We start from the raw sequence: 18,433 nt of genomic DNA, 5'->3' as shown, positions 1-18,433 counted from the left end.
TGTGCTGAAGCTCTGGACAGCACTCACTTCCTTGCATAACTGTTCTAGGTTTATTTTCTTGATCCAATCGTCAGTTTTCACATTTTGTTGTTGATCAACACCAGTGTCCACCTCTGATGGTGTTTCTTCTTTGGACTTTTCTGCTTCTTTGAGTTTATCATCTTCTTTGTCATCTGAAAAATTTAAAAAGCAACTTCTTATAACAAGAATAATATTACTTTTAATTTTTTATTCTTGTACAATTCAAATTCAAATGCAAGACATTCCTACGTGAAGAGTGTAACAATGACAATAATGATGCTTCTGTCATTGTTTGATTTTGCCTTACAAGCAAACAGCTTTAGAGGAATAGAATGAAGAGAGACAGTCAATACAATGTTCAAGGACACTGTCAATGAAATCAGAGGAAAATAGCACTCAACCGAATGTTTCATGTGCAACACAAAAATCTAAGGAAACAATTACAACAACAAATTTGAGCAATAAAATAAAAATTACATGCCTAAAGAAAGGGAAGCACCTGGAAGTAGAGGAGGAAAAGGAAAGAAACTTCCTGTTTTGAAAGGATATGTGGTGTTATTTTAGTGATTACAAAACTGAATTACATTTACAAAGAACTTGGCAGTATGAGCCCACTTATCAATATTATGTTACAACCCTACAACCCTCCTGGACATGCACCGATTTCATTGAGAATGGTTTCATAAAGTGAATGTGTTCTCTCCTGAGGCATGCTGGTCCACAACTGTTGTAACTGTCCTCGATATCCCAGATAATGGCACTGGGATGGAGTTAACATCTAAGCTGGTACTGCACATAATCTGTCAGTGACAGATCTGGGTATCTTGCTGGACACAGGTGTAGCACAACATCACACAGACAGTTCATAAAGACATGTGTGGATGAGCACTGTCCTGTTGGAAAATGGCACCACGATAGTGTCACATGAGATGCAACACATGAAGATGTAGAATGTCCATGACAAACTGTTGTGCCATCAGAGTTCCCTCAATCGCTACCACTGGTGATCTGAAGTCATACCCAATGGCTCCCCACATCTTGACACCAGGAGTAACATAAACGCAGCTCTTCAAAACGTTGGAAGAATGGGTCCAGTCTGTAGGCTGTACCCATACTTGCTGCAGTGAAGCTGAACACAATGTGACACCATTTATCAGCAGTCTCTACTTCCCAGTCACAGCAACACTCCCAACACTGCCATTTGTGTTATGTTGTTAATGACAACCTATGCATGGAACAGTAATTCCATAGTCCACACGCTGTCAGTCTCTGGCCAATGCTATGGGATGAAACAGAATGTTGCAGAGAGCCCATTATGTGTTCTTAGATGCCAGGCCCTGATGTGAAGGTGTTATGATGTGCCTGGTGCTCAATATGGCCATCCTCCCTTGTGGTGGTAAGACATGGCCACAAAACCTTGATGATGAGTATGATTTGCATTACAATTCAATGCAATCCAACAATGAGCCAGTGTCACATCCAAATGTACCACAAATCTGGTTGTGCATTATTTAACCAGCCAGTCTAATGGAGTACCACAATACAGTCCTTTTGAAACTGTGGTGATAATGCTGCCTCGCAGGAGTAAGTGGCATCTCTATGTCCTTCACAGTGATCATGCAACATTTGGTGCTATTCACACCTCTTTACACCCTACCACTCCTGGTAACTTCCCTAAACAAAACCAACAATAATGCACTCTGGTGGCCATCCTACCTGTCACAGAGAATTGCAGTTCTTATCATGAACCATGGAACTTGCCGTTGGTGGGGAGGCTTGCGTGCCTCAGCGATACAGATGGCCGTACCGTAGGCGCAACCACAACAGAGGGGTATCTGTTGAGATGCCAGACAAACATGTGGTTCCAGAAGAGGGGCAGCAGCCTTTTCAGTAGTTGCAGGGGCAACAGTCTGGATGATTGACTGATCTGACCTTGCAACATTAACCAAAACGGCCTTGCTGTGCTGGTACTGCGAAAGGCTGAAAGCAAGGGGAAACTACAGCCATAATTTTTCCCGAGGACATGCAGCTTTACTGTATGATTAAATGATAATGGCGTCCTCTTGGGTAAAATATTCCGGAGGTAAAATAGTCCCCCATTCGGATCTCCGGGCGGGGACTACTCAGGAGGACATCGTTTTCAGGAGAAAGAACACTGGCTTTCTACGAATCGGAGCATGGAATGTCAGATCCCTTAATCGAGAAGGTAGGTTAGAAAATTTAAAATGGGAAATGGATAGGTTAAAGTTAGATATAGTGGGAATTAGTGAAGTTCGGTGGCAGGAGGAACAAGACTTTTGGTCAGGTGAATACAGGGTTATAAATACTAAATCAAATAGGGGTAATGCAGGAGTAGGTTTAATAATGAATAAAAAAATTGGAGTGCGGGTAAGCTACTACAAACAGCATAGTGAATGCATTATTGTGGCCAAGATAGACACAAAGCCCATGCCTAATACAGTAGTACAAGTTTATATGCCAACTAGCTCTGCAGATGATGAAGAAATTGATGAAGTGTATGATGAGATAAAAGAAATTATTCAGGTAGTGAAGGGAGATGAAAATTTAATAGTCATGGGTGACTGGAATTCGTCAGTAGGAAAAGGGAGAGAAGGAAACATAGTAGGTCATTATGGATTGGGGCTAAGAAATAAAAGAGGCAGCCGTCTGGTAGAATTTTGCACAGAGCATAACTTAATCATAGCTAACACTTGGTTCAAGAATCATAAAAGAAGGTTGTATACATGGAAGAATCCTGGAGATAATAAAAGGTATCAGATAGATTATATAATGGTAAGACAGAGATTTAGGAATCAGGTTTTAAATTGTAGGACATTTCCAGGGGCAGATGTGGACTCTGACCACAATCTATTGGTTATGACCTGTAGGTTAAAACTGAAGAAACTGCAAAAAGGTGGGAATTTAAGGACACGGGATCTGGATAAGCTGAAAGAACCAGAGGTTGTACAGAATTTCAAGGAGAGCATAAGGGAACAATTGACAGCAATGGGGGAAAGAAACACAGTAGAAGAAGAATGGGTAGCACTGAGGGATGAAGTAGTGAAGGCAGAAGAGGATAAAGTAGGTAAAAAGATGAGGGCTGCTAGAAATCCTTGGGTAACAGAAGAAATATTGAATTTAATTGATGAAAGGAGAAAATATAAAAATGCAGTAAATGAAGCAGGCAAAAAGGTATACAAACGTTTCAAAAATGAGATTGATAGGAAGTGCAAAATGGCTAAGCAGGGATGGCTAGAGGACCAATGTATGGATGTAGAAGATTATCTCACTAGGGGTGAGATAGATACTGCCTACAGGAAAATTAAAGAGACCTTTGGAGAGAAGAGAACCAAGTGTATGAATATCAAGAGCTCAGATGGCAACCCAGTTCTAAGCAAAGAAGGGAAGGCAGAAAGGTGGAAGGCGTATATAGAACGTTTATACAAGTGCAATGTCCTTGAGGACAATATTATGGAAATGGAAGACGATGTAGATGAAGACGAAATGGGAGGTAAGATACTGTGTGAAGAGTTTGACAGAGCACTGAAAGACCTGAGTTGAAACAAGGCCCCCGGAGTAGACAACATTCCATTGGAACTACTGACAGCCTTGGGAGAGCCAGTCATGACAAAACTCTACCAGCTGGTGAGCAAGATGTATGAGACAGGTGAAATACCTTCAGACTTCAAGAAGAATATAATAATTACAATCCCAAAGAAAGCAGGTGCTGACAGATGTGAAAATTACCGAACTATCAGTTTAATAAGTCACAGCTGCAAAATACTAACGCGAATTCTTTACAGGCGAATGGAAAAACTGATAGATGCGGACCTCGGGGAGGATCAGTTTGGATTCCGTAGAAATGTTGGAACACATAAGGCAGTAGTGGCCTTACGACTTATCTTAGAAGAAAGATTAAGAAAAGGCGAACCTACGTTTCTAGCATTTGTAGACTTAGAGAAAGCTTTTGACAATGTTGACTGGAATACTCTCTTTCAAATTCTGAAGGTGGCAGGGGTAAAATACAGGGAGCGAAAGGCTATTTACAATTTCTACAGAAACCAGATGGCAGTCATAAGAGTCGAGGGGCATAAAAGGGAAGCAGTGGTTGGGAAAGGAGTGAGACAGGGTTGTAGCCTCTCCCCAACGCTATTCAATCTGTATATTGAGCAAGCAGTAAAGGAAACAAAAGAAAAATTTGGAGTAGGTATTAAAATTCATGGAGAAGTAGTAAAAACTTTGAGGTTCACCAATGACATTGTAATTCTGTCAGAGACGGCAAAGGACTTGGGAGAGCAGTTGAACGGAATGGACAGTGTCTTGAAAAGAGGATATAAGATGAACATCAACAAAAGCAAACCGAATATAATGGAATGTAGTCAAATTAAATCGGGTGATGCTGAGGGAATCAGATTAGGAAATGAGACACTTAAAGTAGTAAAGGAGTTTTGCTATTTAGGAAGTAAAATAACTGATGATGGTCGAAGTAGAGAGTATATAAAATGTAGACTGGCAATGGCAAGGAAAGCGTTTCTGAAGAAGAGAAATTTGTTAACATCGAATATAGATTTATGTATCAGGAAGTCGTTTATGAAAGTATTTGTTTGGAGTGTAGTCATGTATTGAAGTGAAACATGGACGATAACTAGTTTGGACAAGAAGAGAATAGAAGCTTTCGAAATGTGGTGCTACAGAAGAATGCTGAAGATTAGATGGGTAGATCACGTAACTAATGAGGAGGTATTGTATAGGATTGGGGAGAAGAGAAGTTTGGGGCACAACTTGACTAGAAGAAGGGATCGGTTGGTAGGACATGTTTTGAGGCATCAAGGGATCACAAATTTAGCATTGGAGGGCAGCGTGGAGGGTAAAAATCGTAGAGGGAGACCAAGAGATGAATACACTAAGCAGATTCAGAAGGATGTAGGTTGCAGTAGGTACTGGGAGATGAAGAAGCTTGCACAGGATAGAGTAGCATGGAGAGCTGCATCAAACCAGTCTCAGGACTGAAGACAACAACAACATCAATATCATTTATGCATCCGCTGATGGTGTGCACATGAACAAATGTACACTGATGTCTGATGTAGTCTTTTGGGTGATTCACTTTTTTTGTCAGGCAACGTATACAAAAGTCAGAGTTGTCCTCATCTGAACACTACATTTCTCACTAGGAGATTATGTGCCTCTGTCTTCTTCAAACCTCTTAACTGACTTACCCAGTAATTATAAGAGGCCACAGTTAAACAATTAGCTGTACCCTAGTGCAACTAGATATTTTTCACATTAGCAAATCACTGCCACAGATGAAAGAAGAAATAACTGATAGGAGGAAATCCTACAATCGACCAATTTTTAGCAGGCATCAAGTCAGCAGTGTTTCAACTTTAAGCTAATAGTTCTCACATTATATTCTTTGTTTATGTGTTGTAAGTATATCAATGACTACAGCTATGGTATGCCGAATATGACAAAACACTGTGCCACAAATGAGTAAAGCATGGAAGAGACTTACAGACGATGAGACATATTTCCAGAGGCTGACTGACTCCATGCCTCATCGGATGAAGCAGGTAATTGGACTCACATTTACTCTGCTGTTTGCACCCTGAAGTCCTAGTGTATCGCAAAGTTACTATCTCTAAGTATAAGCCTGTTTATCACCCGATTTCATGCACAAAATGAAGCCTCTCATGTAGAATTCATGGGACTGTTTTAAAAAGCATTATCTCCATAAAACAGAAACTTGGTGGGCGAAAAGCTTAAGCCAAGTAGGAACCTCATTTTTGATTACAGGGTTACATGGAGGCATTCCTCCAGATGTTTGTAGTGTGAACTGCAGTGGGGGTTTGCATTATCCTGCTGGAATACACCATTTAGTACCCCCTTCTCTGTTGGTCCATTACAGCCAGGGGATATTGGCTGGTACATAAGATCTACCAGCTCATATGAGTTGGTGTCTAAGAACCTTATTGTAACGTACTGATTGTTACCTGAAGCTTATTATGTGTCACCTACATATGAGCTTGTAGATCTTTTTTTCTGCAACTCTTTGTATCCACTTTATAGTGATATACTCCCATGAAAATTAAGTTGGCGGCAGTAAAATTGTACTGTGGTCAGCCTCAAAAGCTGGTTCTCTAAATTTCCTCAGTAGTGATTCACAAAAAGAATGCCTGGTTCAAGCCCTCTATAATACTTCTTATTACACTTTACATTCAGTTATGAAGACACATTTAACAGTTTAAGAATAGGCTGTAGTATTGCTTTCTTCTTGGGACACTTCTGGTGTAAATACAATAGTACTGACAGCAACACAGAAAAAACAGTATGTCACTGGGCTATTCATTTTGGGTACCTCTGATGCACAGATTCTGGCTTCTGAAAGGTCAAAAGACAGATTTATTGATCAGCAACAACTACTAAAACTTTAATTTCCATGAAAACATTTAATAATAATATCACAAGTAACAGCTCAGTCAGTGAGTATGAAAAAATTAGTCAGTCACTATACTCTAACAATCTGTTTACATTAATGATGTAAATAAAATAGAAAGAAACTTCCACATGGGAAAAATATATTAAAAACAAAGATTCCAAGACTTAACACGCGGGAAAGCGCCGGTAGACAGGCACAATAAAATAACACACAAACACACACACACACACAAAATTTCGAGCTTTCGCAACCGACCGCTGCTTTGTCAGGAAAGAGGGAAGGAAAAGGAAAGATGAAAGGATGTGGGTTTTAAGGGAGAGGGTAAGGAGTCATTCCAATACCGGGAGCGGAAAGACTTACCTTAGGGGGAAAAAAGGATAGGTATATACTCGCGCACGCGCACACACACACACACACACACACACACACACACACACACACACACATATCCATCCATACATAGACATGGGATTCCTCAGACTATGCAACACATTGCCACTGTGCTACCGTCCAGTGCCAATGGTCATATGCACATTTCAACCGAAGTTGCTGATGTCATGGTGTTAACATTGCCACATGCATGGGTCATCGGCTTTGGAGGCCCATTGTTATGAGTGTTCATGGCATTTTGTGCTGAGACACACTTTTACTTTGACCAGCATTAACGTCTGATCTTAGTTCCACCAGAGTTAGCCATCTCTTCCATTTTATCAGTCCCTCCCGGCCTACAACGTCCACACCTGTAATGAGGAGTGGCCGCCCAATCCCACGACGTCTGGACATGATTTCACCTTGGTTCTACCACGTGTTGAGGGCATTCACAACAGCACCACTCAAACACCCAACAAGTCGTGCAGTTTCTGAAATGCTCATTATGACTCTCTGGGCCATCACAATCTGTCCTCTGTCAAGCTCAGATAGATTGAGTGCCTTCCCTGTTCTACAATGGACAGCACGCTCACTGATACTACATACACTGTGTGTGTGCTGTTATTGCCTGGACAGGTTTATATTGATAGCATGTTGAGTTGTTCTGGTTGATCAGTGTATGTGCCATTTGTGTGAAGCATACAAAGAAAACAACCAAAATTATGGCAGAACCACTCACAGAAATTGCATCGTTGATGAGAGAAAAACAGAATCGCTGAAGGAGATGAACACCATAATGAAAAGTGAGTTCCAGAAGTGCTTTTAAGATTGGAAAAAGCACTGGCACAATTGTATTATATCTGAGTGGGACAAAGTTGATGCTGATTATGATGATGATGAACAAATAATGATTCTTTAAGAAAAACAAAATTCCTGTTACTTTTTGATCACACCTTGTATAGTGTAATATGAACCATTACAGAAGGCTTGACCCACTGTCTGGTATTGCTAAAAATGCTACCTGTTATTTTTCAGGCATAAATACACAACTGACTGCTGTAATGTATTTAGGGCATAAAGTACACAGTGACTGCAACTATTATTAATACTTTTGTTTTTGAAATGGAGTTCTATATGATCAAGAATGAACAGAGATAAATGTTGAATTTATTAACACAGTTAGCCTATCTGTAGTGGAACATTGTTCAAGAACTGTTTTCTCATTTTCTCATAGAACTGAATGTCACATTAAACTTTAATCTACCAGCTGTCACAGGACCTTATTGCATTGACTGATAGATGTGTTTGATGAGTGAAATCTGTAAGCACACCATTACGTCTATGCTAGACAATGAAAGTACATAAGTCTAGATAACTCAGCCTGAATCCAACCCTTGCTTCCATTTTAACGTGCTATCAAGGACCAATACACTGCTCTTGTCAGGGAAATTAATTTCAGAGTGGCAGTAGGTATTTACACGTTCATTTCCCATCATGAATATAAAAGTGTCAAGGAATTGGAGCACATATGTGTAAGAACTAGAATTAGGTACATTACAAAACTAGTCTCGTTGCAAACATGTGTTTTTAAAAGGCGACGTAGCTGAAAAATTCTTCTTCAAAAAATGCCTCGAATTTATGGAATTTAGCATCTGAGGTCAACTTCCCCTGGACTTAGAATTACTTAAACCTAACTAACCTAAAGACATCACACACATTCATGTCTGAGGCAGGATTTGAACCTGTGACCATAGGGGCCACACGGTTCCGGACTGAAGCGCCTAGAACTGCTCGGCCACGGTGGCTGGCATTTTTCTTCATTTGCCAGATAGCTGTGCTCAGTTGGGTGCTAGCTACAGGATACCACACCACAAACAAAGAAATGCCTGCATAAAGTAGAATCTGCCATGAATAAAGTCAAAATCTGTTGTAAATGGCAAAAGATAATATTTTTAAGTCAAACGGTATTTTTCTCAATAAAGGAAGTACTGATATGCAGGGTGACAATTATTAAATCACATGAAGGGGGAAAAAAAACATGAGTTAATTACGAACTACAGCATGCACACACTTTATTCAACATGTAAACTTCACTACAGATATTGTGACATGTTCAATATGCCTGTCATCATTGACAATAATGTGGTGCACAAGAAAACTGAAATTCTGCATGACTTGCTGAAGTGTTGTTAAATCAATACTGTCGGTGACCACCTGAATGGCTCAGCAATGGTTTTAGGGTTATTGCTATACACCTCGTCTTTAATACAGCCCCACAAAAAGGAATCACATGTGTAGAGATCTGGAGAGTATGGTGGCCAATTAAGGCCAATGCCAGTGGCCTCAGAGTAATGCACACCCAGAATGCGGTTCCGAAAGTGCTCTTCCAGGGCATCAAACACTCTTCTGCTTCGAGGGGGTAAAGCTCCATCTTCCATGAACCACATCTTGTCGAAATGAGGGTCAGTTTGGATAATGGGGATGAAATCACCTTCCAAAACCTTCACATACTGTTCAGTAGTCACTGTGACATCAAAGAATATTGCACCAATTATTCTATGACTGCACTTTGCACACCACACAGTCACCCATTGATGGTGAAGAGACTTCTCAATCATGAAAGCGGTTTCTCAGCCCCCAAATTCACCAGTTTTGCTTAATGATGAACCCATCTTAATGTAAGTGGGCTTCATTGCTAAAACAAACCATACAGCGCATACTAACTGCCATCACGCATTGCAGCCAACCACACACTTTGAATGTCCTAATACAAACTGTTTAGAAATTATGACTGTTTTATTTCATATAGTTCAGTAATTGTACCCTATATTTATACTATGTGCAATATGTCCTTTCAGCCTCAAGTGTACCTATAAGACACTCATCAGTGCCCTGATTGCAGATGTGCGTTATTGTCAGTTTGAAACTGGATGCTTGACATGAACTCTGAATACTTCACTAGACACACTATTGGTCTGATGTCGTCTAAAATATTCATATTGTATGTAATGTTATGACCTCAATAATGCAGTAGGCGCATACTGAGGGAGAAATCTGTTTCCAGCAGGAATAGTGCTTAATGTACAAACTAGTAATGGTAGAGGAGTGTTCTCCAGAACAAAAGGGTATTGCTTGGTTCCACTGCACTTAGCCTCAATCTCATCAAAAACATAAAAACAAAGAGAAACTGCATGATGCCATAAAACTGAGATGATAAAACATAATGGTTATTCCTGTTGTTCTGTGATTAACACCACGTCACCACATAAAGTGAATTTTCTGGGCCTGTAGCTCTAAGTTTCAGATGGTAGTATAAGTTTATTTCTGTGTTTGTAAAAGTTGTGTTCAGTATGCTGAGTGACTAGGAGATATATTTCCTCACGCTCATAATAAAAAGCATTACTCACTATTATGAGCAGCATTACACAATCTGCAATATGGCTGGCTCCTGTATAACACAGTAAATAATTACAATTTGACTCACAATGAATTGTTGTTTCAAGTCTGCACATGACAATAAATATAGGTGTTCCACCTAACTATGGCATCTGTAACAACAATGTTAAGTTTGAAGTGAAATGAAATCGGTTCAAACTCCATTTGGTTCCAAAATACCTATTTGCTTACACAACTAAAAATCAGTTGAGTGACGTTTTCCACAAAGTAAAATGCTTGCTGACATTTTTAGACATATGACCATATACAGTAAAACTCACTCAAAACGGAATCCCAAGGGACTAAAATAATTTTTCATATTGGACAACTTTCTGGATTACACAGAACTCACTAGGCAACATAAACTTTGTCAGGTATCATGCACAAAGCTATAAAATTATGAACATATTAACATGGTATGTGCACCCCTGCACAATAGATGTTCATTTACTGTATATTGTACAATAGAACAATAGACTATTACACAAACTGATAAATAATAGAGCCGGGCGCTGGGGCCGAGGGATTATAGGCACTTCAGTCTGGAACCTCAGTGCTACTATGGCTGCAGTTTCGAATCCTGCCTCGGGCATGGATGTGTGTGATTTCGTTAGGTTAGTTAGGTTTAAGTAGTTATAAGTCTAGGGGACTGATGGTCTCAGATGTTAAGTCCCATAGTACTTAGAGCTGTTTTTGATAAATACACTCCTGGAAATGGAAAAAAGAACACATTGACACCGGTGTGTCAGACCCACCATACTTGCTCCGGACACTGCGAGAGGGCTGTACAAGCAATGATCACACGCACGGCACAGGGGACACACCAGGAACCGCGGTGTTGGCCGTCGAATGGCGCTAGCTGCGCAGCATTTGTGCACCGCCTCCGTCAGTGTCAGCCAGTTTGCCGTGGCATACGGAGCTCCATCGCAGTCTTTAACACTGGTAGCATGCCGCGACAGCGTGGACGTGAACCGTATGTGCAGTTGACGGACTTTGAGCGAGGGCGTATAGTGGGCATGCGGGAGGCCGGGTGGACGTACCGCCGAATTGCTCAACACGTGGGGCGTGAGGTCTCCACAGTACATCGATGTTGTCGCCAGTGGTCAGCGGAAGGTGCACGTGCCCGTCGACCTGGGACCGGACCGCAGCGACGCACGGATGCACGGCAAGACCGTAGGATCCTACGCAGTGCCATAGGGGACCGCACCGCCACTTCCCAGCAAATTAGGGACACTGTTGCTCCTGGGGTATCGGTGAGGACCATTCGCAACCGTCTCCATGAAGCTGGGATACGGTCCCGCACACTGTTAGGCCGTCTTCCGCTCACGCCCCAACATCGTGCAGCCCGCCTCCAGTGGTGTCACGACAGGCGTGAATGGAGGGACGAATGGAGACGTGTCGTCTTCAGCGATGAGAGTCGCTTCTGCCTTGGTGCCAATGATGGTCATATAAGTGTTCGGCGCCGTGGAGGTGAGCGCCACAATCAGGACTGCATACGATCGAGGCACACAGGGCCAACTCCTGTCATCATGGTGTGGGGAGCGATCTCCTACACTGGCCGTACACCTCTGGTGATCGTCGAGGGGACACTGAATAGTGCACAGTACAACCAAACCGTCATCGAACCCATCGTTCTACCATTCCTAGACCGGCAAGGGAACTTGCTGTTCCAACAGGACAACGCACGTCCGCATACATCCCGTGCCACCCAACGTGCTCTAGAAGGTGTAAGTCAACTACCCTTGCCAGCAAGATCTCCGGATCTGTCCCCCATTGAGCATGTTTGGGACTGGATGAAGCGTCGTCTCACGCAGTCTGCACGTCCAGCGCGAATGCTGGTCCAACTGAGGCGCCAGGTGGGAATGGCATGGTAAGCCGTTCCACAGGACTACATCCAGCATCTCTACGATCGTCTCCATGGGAGAATAGCAGCCTGCATTGCTGCGAAAGGTGGATATACACTGTACTAGTGCCGACATTGTGCATGCTCTGTTGCCTGTGTCTATGTGCCTGTGGTTCTGTCAGTGTGATCATGTGATGTATCTGACCCCAGGAATGTGTCAATAAAGTTTCCCCTTCCTGGGACAATGAATTCACGGTGTTCTTATTTCAATTTCCAGGAGTGTATTACGGCATTTCTGTATTTTTACTCCAACTTTAAATTCGTTTATTGTTGTATCTAATACACATTATTCCTATGTTTATTTGCTTTACATTTCACTTTTTTGCCACATATCAAGGAGGGAAATCTGTATGAATTTCTTTTTCAAAATTGTTTTTTCTACGCAGTGTTTTGCTCTACACTATACGGTTCCTACAGCATGGGAGAATTTGTGTATACTGTAAATTGCATAACATCATTTACACATGCAATAGTTTCTTCAGGAAATTAACTTTTCTTGGGACATAATTTTTTTGTGACTCGCCGATCTTCCAAAGAGCCGTCGCACAGTTGCGCGCGTCCTTTACATGCGGCACTGTCTGCCAGCCATGCAGCAGCAGCGCCACCTAAGTGGCCAGCCAGCCAGCGGCCGCTAGACTCGGTCTCAGTTCTGATTTGACTGTTAAAGTGTACACACGTCTTCCTTTGTTTACTTGATCTGTGACTTACATGTATTGTGTCGTCCTTGAAATATATTTGTCCAACTTGAAGTTATAACAATTTTGTTTCTTTTCTTCATCCTGATCATTTTCTGTGTTGCAGATTCCTGCTAAATTTGTTGCTGAGATAAATATGGAGTGAGCTGACAGAAAGTCATAAATTCGAATGGTGTCATCTGCAGTGCACGAAATGTTTTGCATTTTAATTAATTAAGCAATTACTGCTGCAATTCCTTGAGCTTCAATGGCCACAAAAGCATCTTGTTCTTGTGCTTCAAACCCCACTTTGCTGAATCATTTGGTATCACTTTAGGACTTCATTTCCCTTACTGCCAAGCCAACCCAATTTACTGCATCTAGGACAGAAACTGACCATGCAAGAGCAAATGCACTTTCTGCTTCTTCAACACAAAGAATGCAAGATTGCATCTACAATCACACATAATGGGACTTGAATGTGTAAATAACCCTCTGGTCCATTGGTTGTAGCAGGATTTAAGCCAGTTTCATGTTTGATAACTTGACTTTCGGGTGGCATGTTGCACTGTATTAAAAAGGAAAACTTGGTAGTTTCCTGTTTTCATTTTGACTTTGGATATCCCAGCCATTCTTCTGTAAGACTGCACACCATCAATTCCTTTTTATTTGTATTGTCACGTGACGTGAAGGTTACTGATGTCTATGTTTTCAAAACAACGAGGTTTTGCCGCCTTTCCAATCACTACTGGCTTCCCCTTTACATGAAATATGTTTCCACACAGCAGTACAGCAAGTCTTTCCTTGGATGTTTTCCCACCAGTGCATTTTTCACCTCAGATTGCTAGAGATTTTGAAGCTAGTGCACGATGAAACAGACCTGCTTTATCGGCTCTAAACACATCTTTTGGGTCATAATCCACAATTAAGACGTACAGTATTGTCTTACGTTCTGTTGCTACACTTTCCTACTCATCCTTAGATTACCCAAAAAGTTCATCCACGCGATGTTGTGCCTAGCTCTGAAACTGTCCAGCCTTTCCATGTATGCCTAAACCCTGTATTTCCAAGCCCTTTTGCTCATTATGCAACATGGGTCCAGACAAAGGTAAGTTACTTTCCCGTGCACTTACGAATCATTCCCACAGTATTTCATTAATTTCTTCATTTCCTGTCTTCTTCACCTTTCTTTTCATTTGCCCATCCCTAATCATCCATTAATCCAGTATCTTATTCTTGTTTCTTAAAGTATCGTAAATTTGTGTTTTATCGCACTTGAAACACAACATTATTTTGTGCATTTATTCTCAATCACCTTGATTACCTCAAAGTTTTCATTAAATGTAAGTGTTAGCAACATATACTTCTCATTCAACATCATTTTATCACTTGAAGCACTACTAATCAACTGAAATGGGCAGAAAATAAGGCAGTTAGTGCATTTCTTTGGAATGCTTGACCTTGCCGGGTAAAACCATTGTTTATCAGAACAACATTCACCTCTTTCACTGCGCAATTGCAGCAGTGTCCACAGTTGCACTACAATGTTCCAGTGTGCCCCCCCCCCCCCCCTCTCCATTCCCCCCTCCCCTGTGTCAATAACTATGGAAAACCAGAAACCCCAACAAACAGAGTGCTCACGAACGAACCATTTCCTTTGATGTACCAACACTATGCGTTAAATTGTTCATTGTTGCACAGAGTAGTGCAGTTTGATGTCCACAACACGTATCTCCTTTTCTTAGTTTTGCGCCACTCAGCAGCATTGTCAAGTGTGTTAAAAGCAGTGTTCTTGGAGAGTCATGAATACTTTTCCACATTACACAATGAATTATTAATAAAGTCTAAAACTTTGTGTTCCGTTTCTGCTTAAGACTCGTTCTGCTTCATAAGAAAAAAATAGTGTGTAAAAGTGTATTGAATGTATTGGGACTGAAATACTGCTACAGTTTGGGGAGATTTCTGACTTATACACATTCTGCATTGATCAAGTTTTACTGCACTTTTATGTTCTTCATTTGACAAGTGGTCTTCAGACAAATCTAAACATTTATGATATGATTATCTTTACATGAGACTGAAATTGGAAAACAGTTTCTTTCACAACCTGATTTTTATTTCTCAATGCATGAAGATTTTGAGCACATGAAATAAGTAAGGTGATATAATTTTCTATTTTTTTTTTTTTTTTTTTTTTTTTAATGCTTAAGAGATGGTCATGGGATTGAATATATTCCTGAAATTATTTTATCATTGACTGCTTGTTAATTAAAGCATTTTTGGGAAGATGGAATTATATACATTAATAATATACTCTTGTGCATTTCCTTGCATTATTGGTAGATGTTGGCAGACAATGTACAGGAGTGTTCTCACAGAGGAAAAAATCTACAAGTTAAATTGGGAGAACACAACAGGTAATGATGCACGCTATGCAACCAAAGTACTTGTTTGGAAACTTTCCATTCAGAACATTACACTCTGAATGTGCCAAATATGAGAGCCAGTCACAATGCTGATACTGCATCCAATCTTAATCATACAATGGAATGTCTTCCACCAATTTGTTAATGTACAATCAAGAAAACAAGTGTGTTTGGCCCCATCAAAAATTCTTTTGATGAAATATAGTCCATTTTTCCCCAAGTATAACACTGAATATTTACATTCCAGAGATATTACTGAATGACCTGTCAAAACCATCTCTGATTTTCTCCTGCCCAGTAATGCCTTTGTGTGCATTTACTTTACTGTGACTCATAAAAATGGACTCATCACCTAACAACACTTCGTTGAAGAATTTTCTACCAGTTCATGGCTGCCATTGTGCCAACTCACAAAGAGTAAAATGATTGTGAGAATCATTGGCTTTAAGAACCTGATGCAATAATATATCTTAAGAATGAACACAATGACAGTGGAGAATTAATGAGACAACGGATTTTGAAATGTCAGTTTCGGCTGCAGTTCGTTGGCTACTGGCTTCAGGATTCACCTCTACAGCAAGCAAACAGCAATTACATCAACTTCAGGTGGGTGCTGATTAGCCCACTTTCATTAAATAAGTCAACCACATTATTGATAGATGATATGACTCACCAGAAAATTTATGAAGCTGCAAGAGTTCTGCATTTGGAGATATTTGTCTTGCTTTATCACAGCAAAAGGCTTGCTTTCTCACATCAATCTTTCCTGTCTGATCACATATTTTCACTTTCCATTACTGGACTTTGTGCAGCTGAGTCAAAAATGCCAAGAGGACAATTTACTGGACAAGCTAAACCATAAAAACAGATGACTCGCCACACACATGGAGTGCAGGAATTGAGTGTAAAACCGTGCCATAGAAACAATTTGGAATATACAAGCAGAAATATAGCCTGTCAATCGCAGAGTACATAGTCCATCAAGAGAGTCAGAATCAGTACCAAGTCACAGGAAATAGTTTGAATCACACATAGCAAATTGAGATTTTGATAGAAGTGCAATCATCACGTGAAGTGCCACCAAACAGTCGGATGTAGGCTAAAGCAAGCAGCTCAGTCTATGTACGTTTCATGTTTTAGCCATTGGAGACTCTGTTGCAAGACACTAACGAATCTGCTTCAAGGTAATCATATCAGACATGCTGAGATCAGTATGAAGATCACTTGTCAGAAGGTGAATGTAAAAATATGGAGATGGAGCCTCTTTTTTATGCTAGTGATCACTGAATGTTTTCAGAATATGTCATTCAAATGATTTTTGTAAGCACAAGCTTATGGGGATTTTGGAACCAGACAATCTTTACCTGAACAATTTTCTTGTCACATTAAGACTAACACAGCTACCGCAGATGCCCGAATTAGATGGAACACTTTGTATATTCATAAAGTGTACTAGATAATGCTGATTAAATTTTGTTATAGAAATTTTAGATATTTTTTAACACTTTCTGAAACCTGTCCAAAACACCTGTTTTGCTAAAAATGTAAAAATTATTCAGCACAAGGGTAGTTACCTCGATTGAGTTTCTCCATCAAAATCTGTAGTGAAGTTTTTCCATCTTTGGCACTTGTATGTGGTAGTAGTTCCCGAATCTGATTCAGGCGCTCCACCAGACATTCACTCACCTACAAAATATTACACATTACGATAAGAGGGAAACTACATTTTTATGCAATTAACAGTTAAAAACCATACTATATTGGTCCTACCAGATGTGTCCAGCTTTCCATGGTGTTAAGTTTCCTAATGAGTGAAACATATGATTCCGACAATACTGCTGCTTGAGGTGCGCACAACGGCTCCCCTGGGAACATTTCCCTTGGAGCCCCTCGTACCTGCATGTCTGTTATTTTGACCTGGAATAACATCACAATTATATGAAGAAAAACAATTACACGAAGAACAATAACATGAATTAGGTAGTTTGTTGATCAAGGAATGTGAAAATCTCTGAAAATCTCTAAGCATCAATCAACATTTCATCCTTGCGTAAGAACATTTCAGTATGTGAGAGATGGGTATAACTGAGGTGAAGAAAGAAGGTAGAAGGATGTCAGACAGGAAAGTTGATACTAATCAGGAGAAAGAAATATGTTGAGCAACCATTGTGATTTGAGAGAAAGGGGGAATCACCTTTATATATCAGAGTATTAGAGGGGAAAAAACAACAACAATATTAATGAACTACTTATCTGTTTACTTGACCTAGAATGTCAAAAGGAAGCTGATGTACTATGGCTGTCTGAGCATCATACCAATACACGTATCCATGTATTAAACACAGATACTATAAATTAGAAGCTCATTTCTGTAGGAGAAATATGGTGAAAGGAGTAGTTGTCATATGTGTGAAAAATACAATGAACTTCAAATTTACTGATATCAGTACTTTCTGGCTACCTTGCTGATACTGGAAAAGTAATTTATAATTGTTATGGTATGCTTATAAGTGGACTAGGATATAATAAGTTTCTAGAATTCTGAAGAAAAACTTCACACTATATCCATTATATTCAAAGATAGCCTAGAACACTTTTAGAGGCAATCAAATACAAGCCCTAGAACACTTTTAGAGGCAATCAAATACGAGCGTGTGGAGTGCATCTATCATGGTACAAATGGTATGTAAGAAATTTGTAGGATATAGAGAAATTATTTGCTACATTATGTGTACAGACTATGGTGAAAGCTTATACTTTAAGTCACTTTGACAAGGAGCAGATTGTCATAGCTCAACCACAGGGTACAAATTTCACAAAGTTGTGTGATTTACCATATGTTCATGTGACCATTTTTAGCATCTGAAGAAAGTAAATAAATTACAATGAAATCACTAGCACATGACAATGTACTGAACACACATGCCTTAACCAGAAATGTGTACATTGAAAGTTTGCCTATCTACAAAGGGGCGCAAGTAAAATATTCCACATTTTTCAGTTATATTCCATTTTGGTTATTTGCTCTGATTATTCAACAATATTTCTGTAACTTAGTTATAATTTACTTGTCATTTCTCCAGAATTTTAATTTTAGACTTCTGAGTGGTAAGTTAGTTGAAATGAATGGAATTCTTGGTATGGATACTGGCTTGCCTTTTTCTTT

General features: G+C 40.1%; 1 protein-coding gene across 1 annotated transcript in view; it reads right to left on the bottom strand.

Annotated features, from left to right (window-relative positions):
- Window positions 1-18,433, bottom strand: part of LOC126282514 (probable E3 ubiquitin-protein ligase HERC1) — a 715,173-nt gene that overhangs the window by 366,780 nt on the left and 329,960 nt on the right. Inside the window, 3 exon segments of the mRNA XM_049982172.1 lie at window positions 28-173; window positions 16,842-16,953; window positions 17,038-17,184. Of these exon segments, the coding sequence (XP_049838129.1) occupies window positions 28-173; window positions 16,842-16,953; window positions 17,038-17,184 (405 nt within the window).

Source organism: Schistocerca gregaria, chromosome 7 (genome assembly GCF_023897955.1).
Source record: "Schistocerca gregaria isolate iqSchGreg1 chromosome 7, iqSchGreg1.2, whole genome shotgun sequence".
NCBI lineage: Eukaryota > Metazoa > Arthropoda > Insecta > Orthoptera > Acrididae > Schistocerca > Schistocerca gregaria.
Note: the sequence above shows the minus strand (reverse complement) of the source record. Positions and strands in the feature narration are given on the sequence as shown.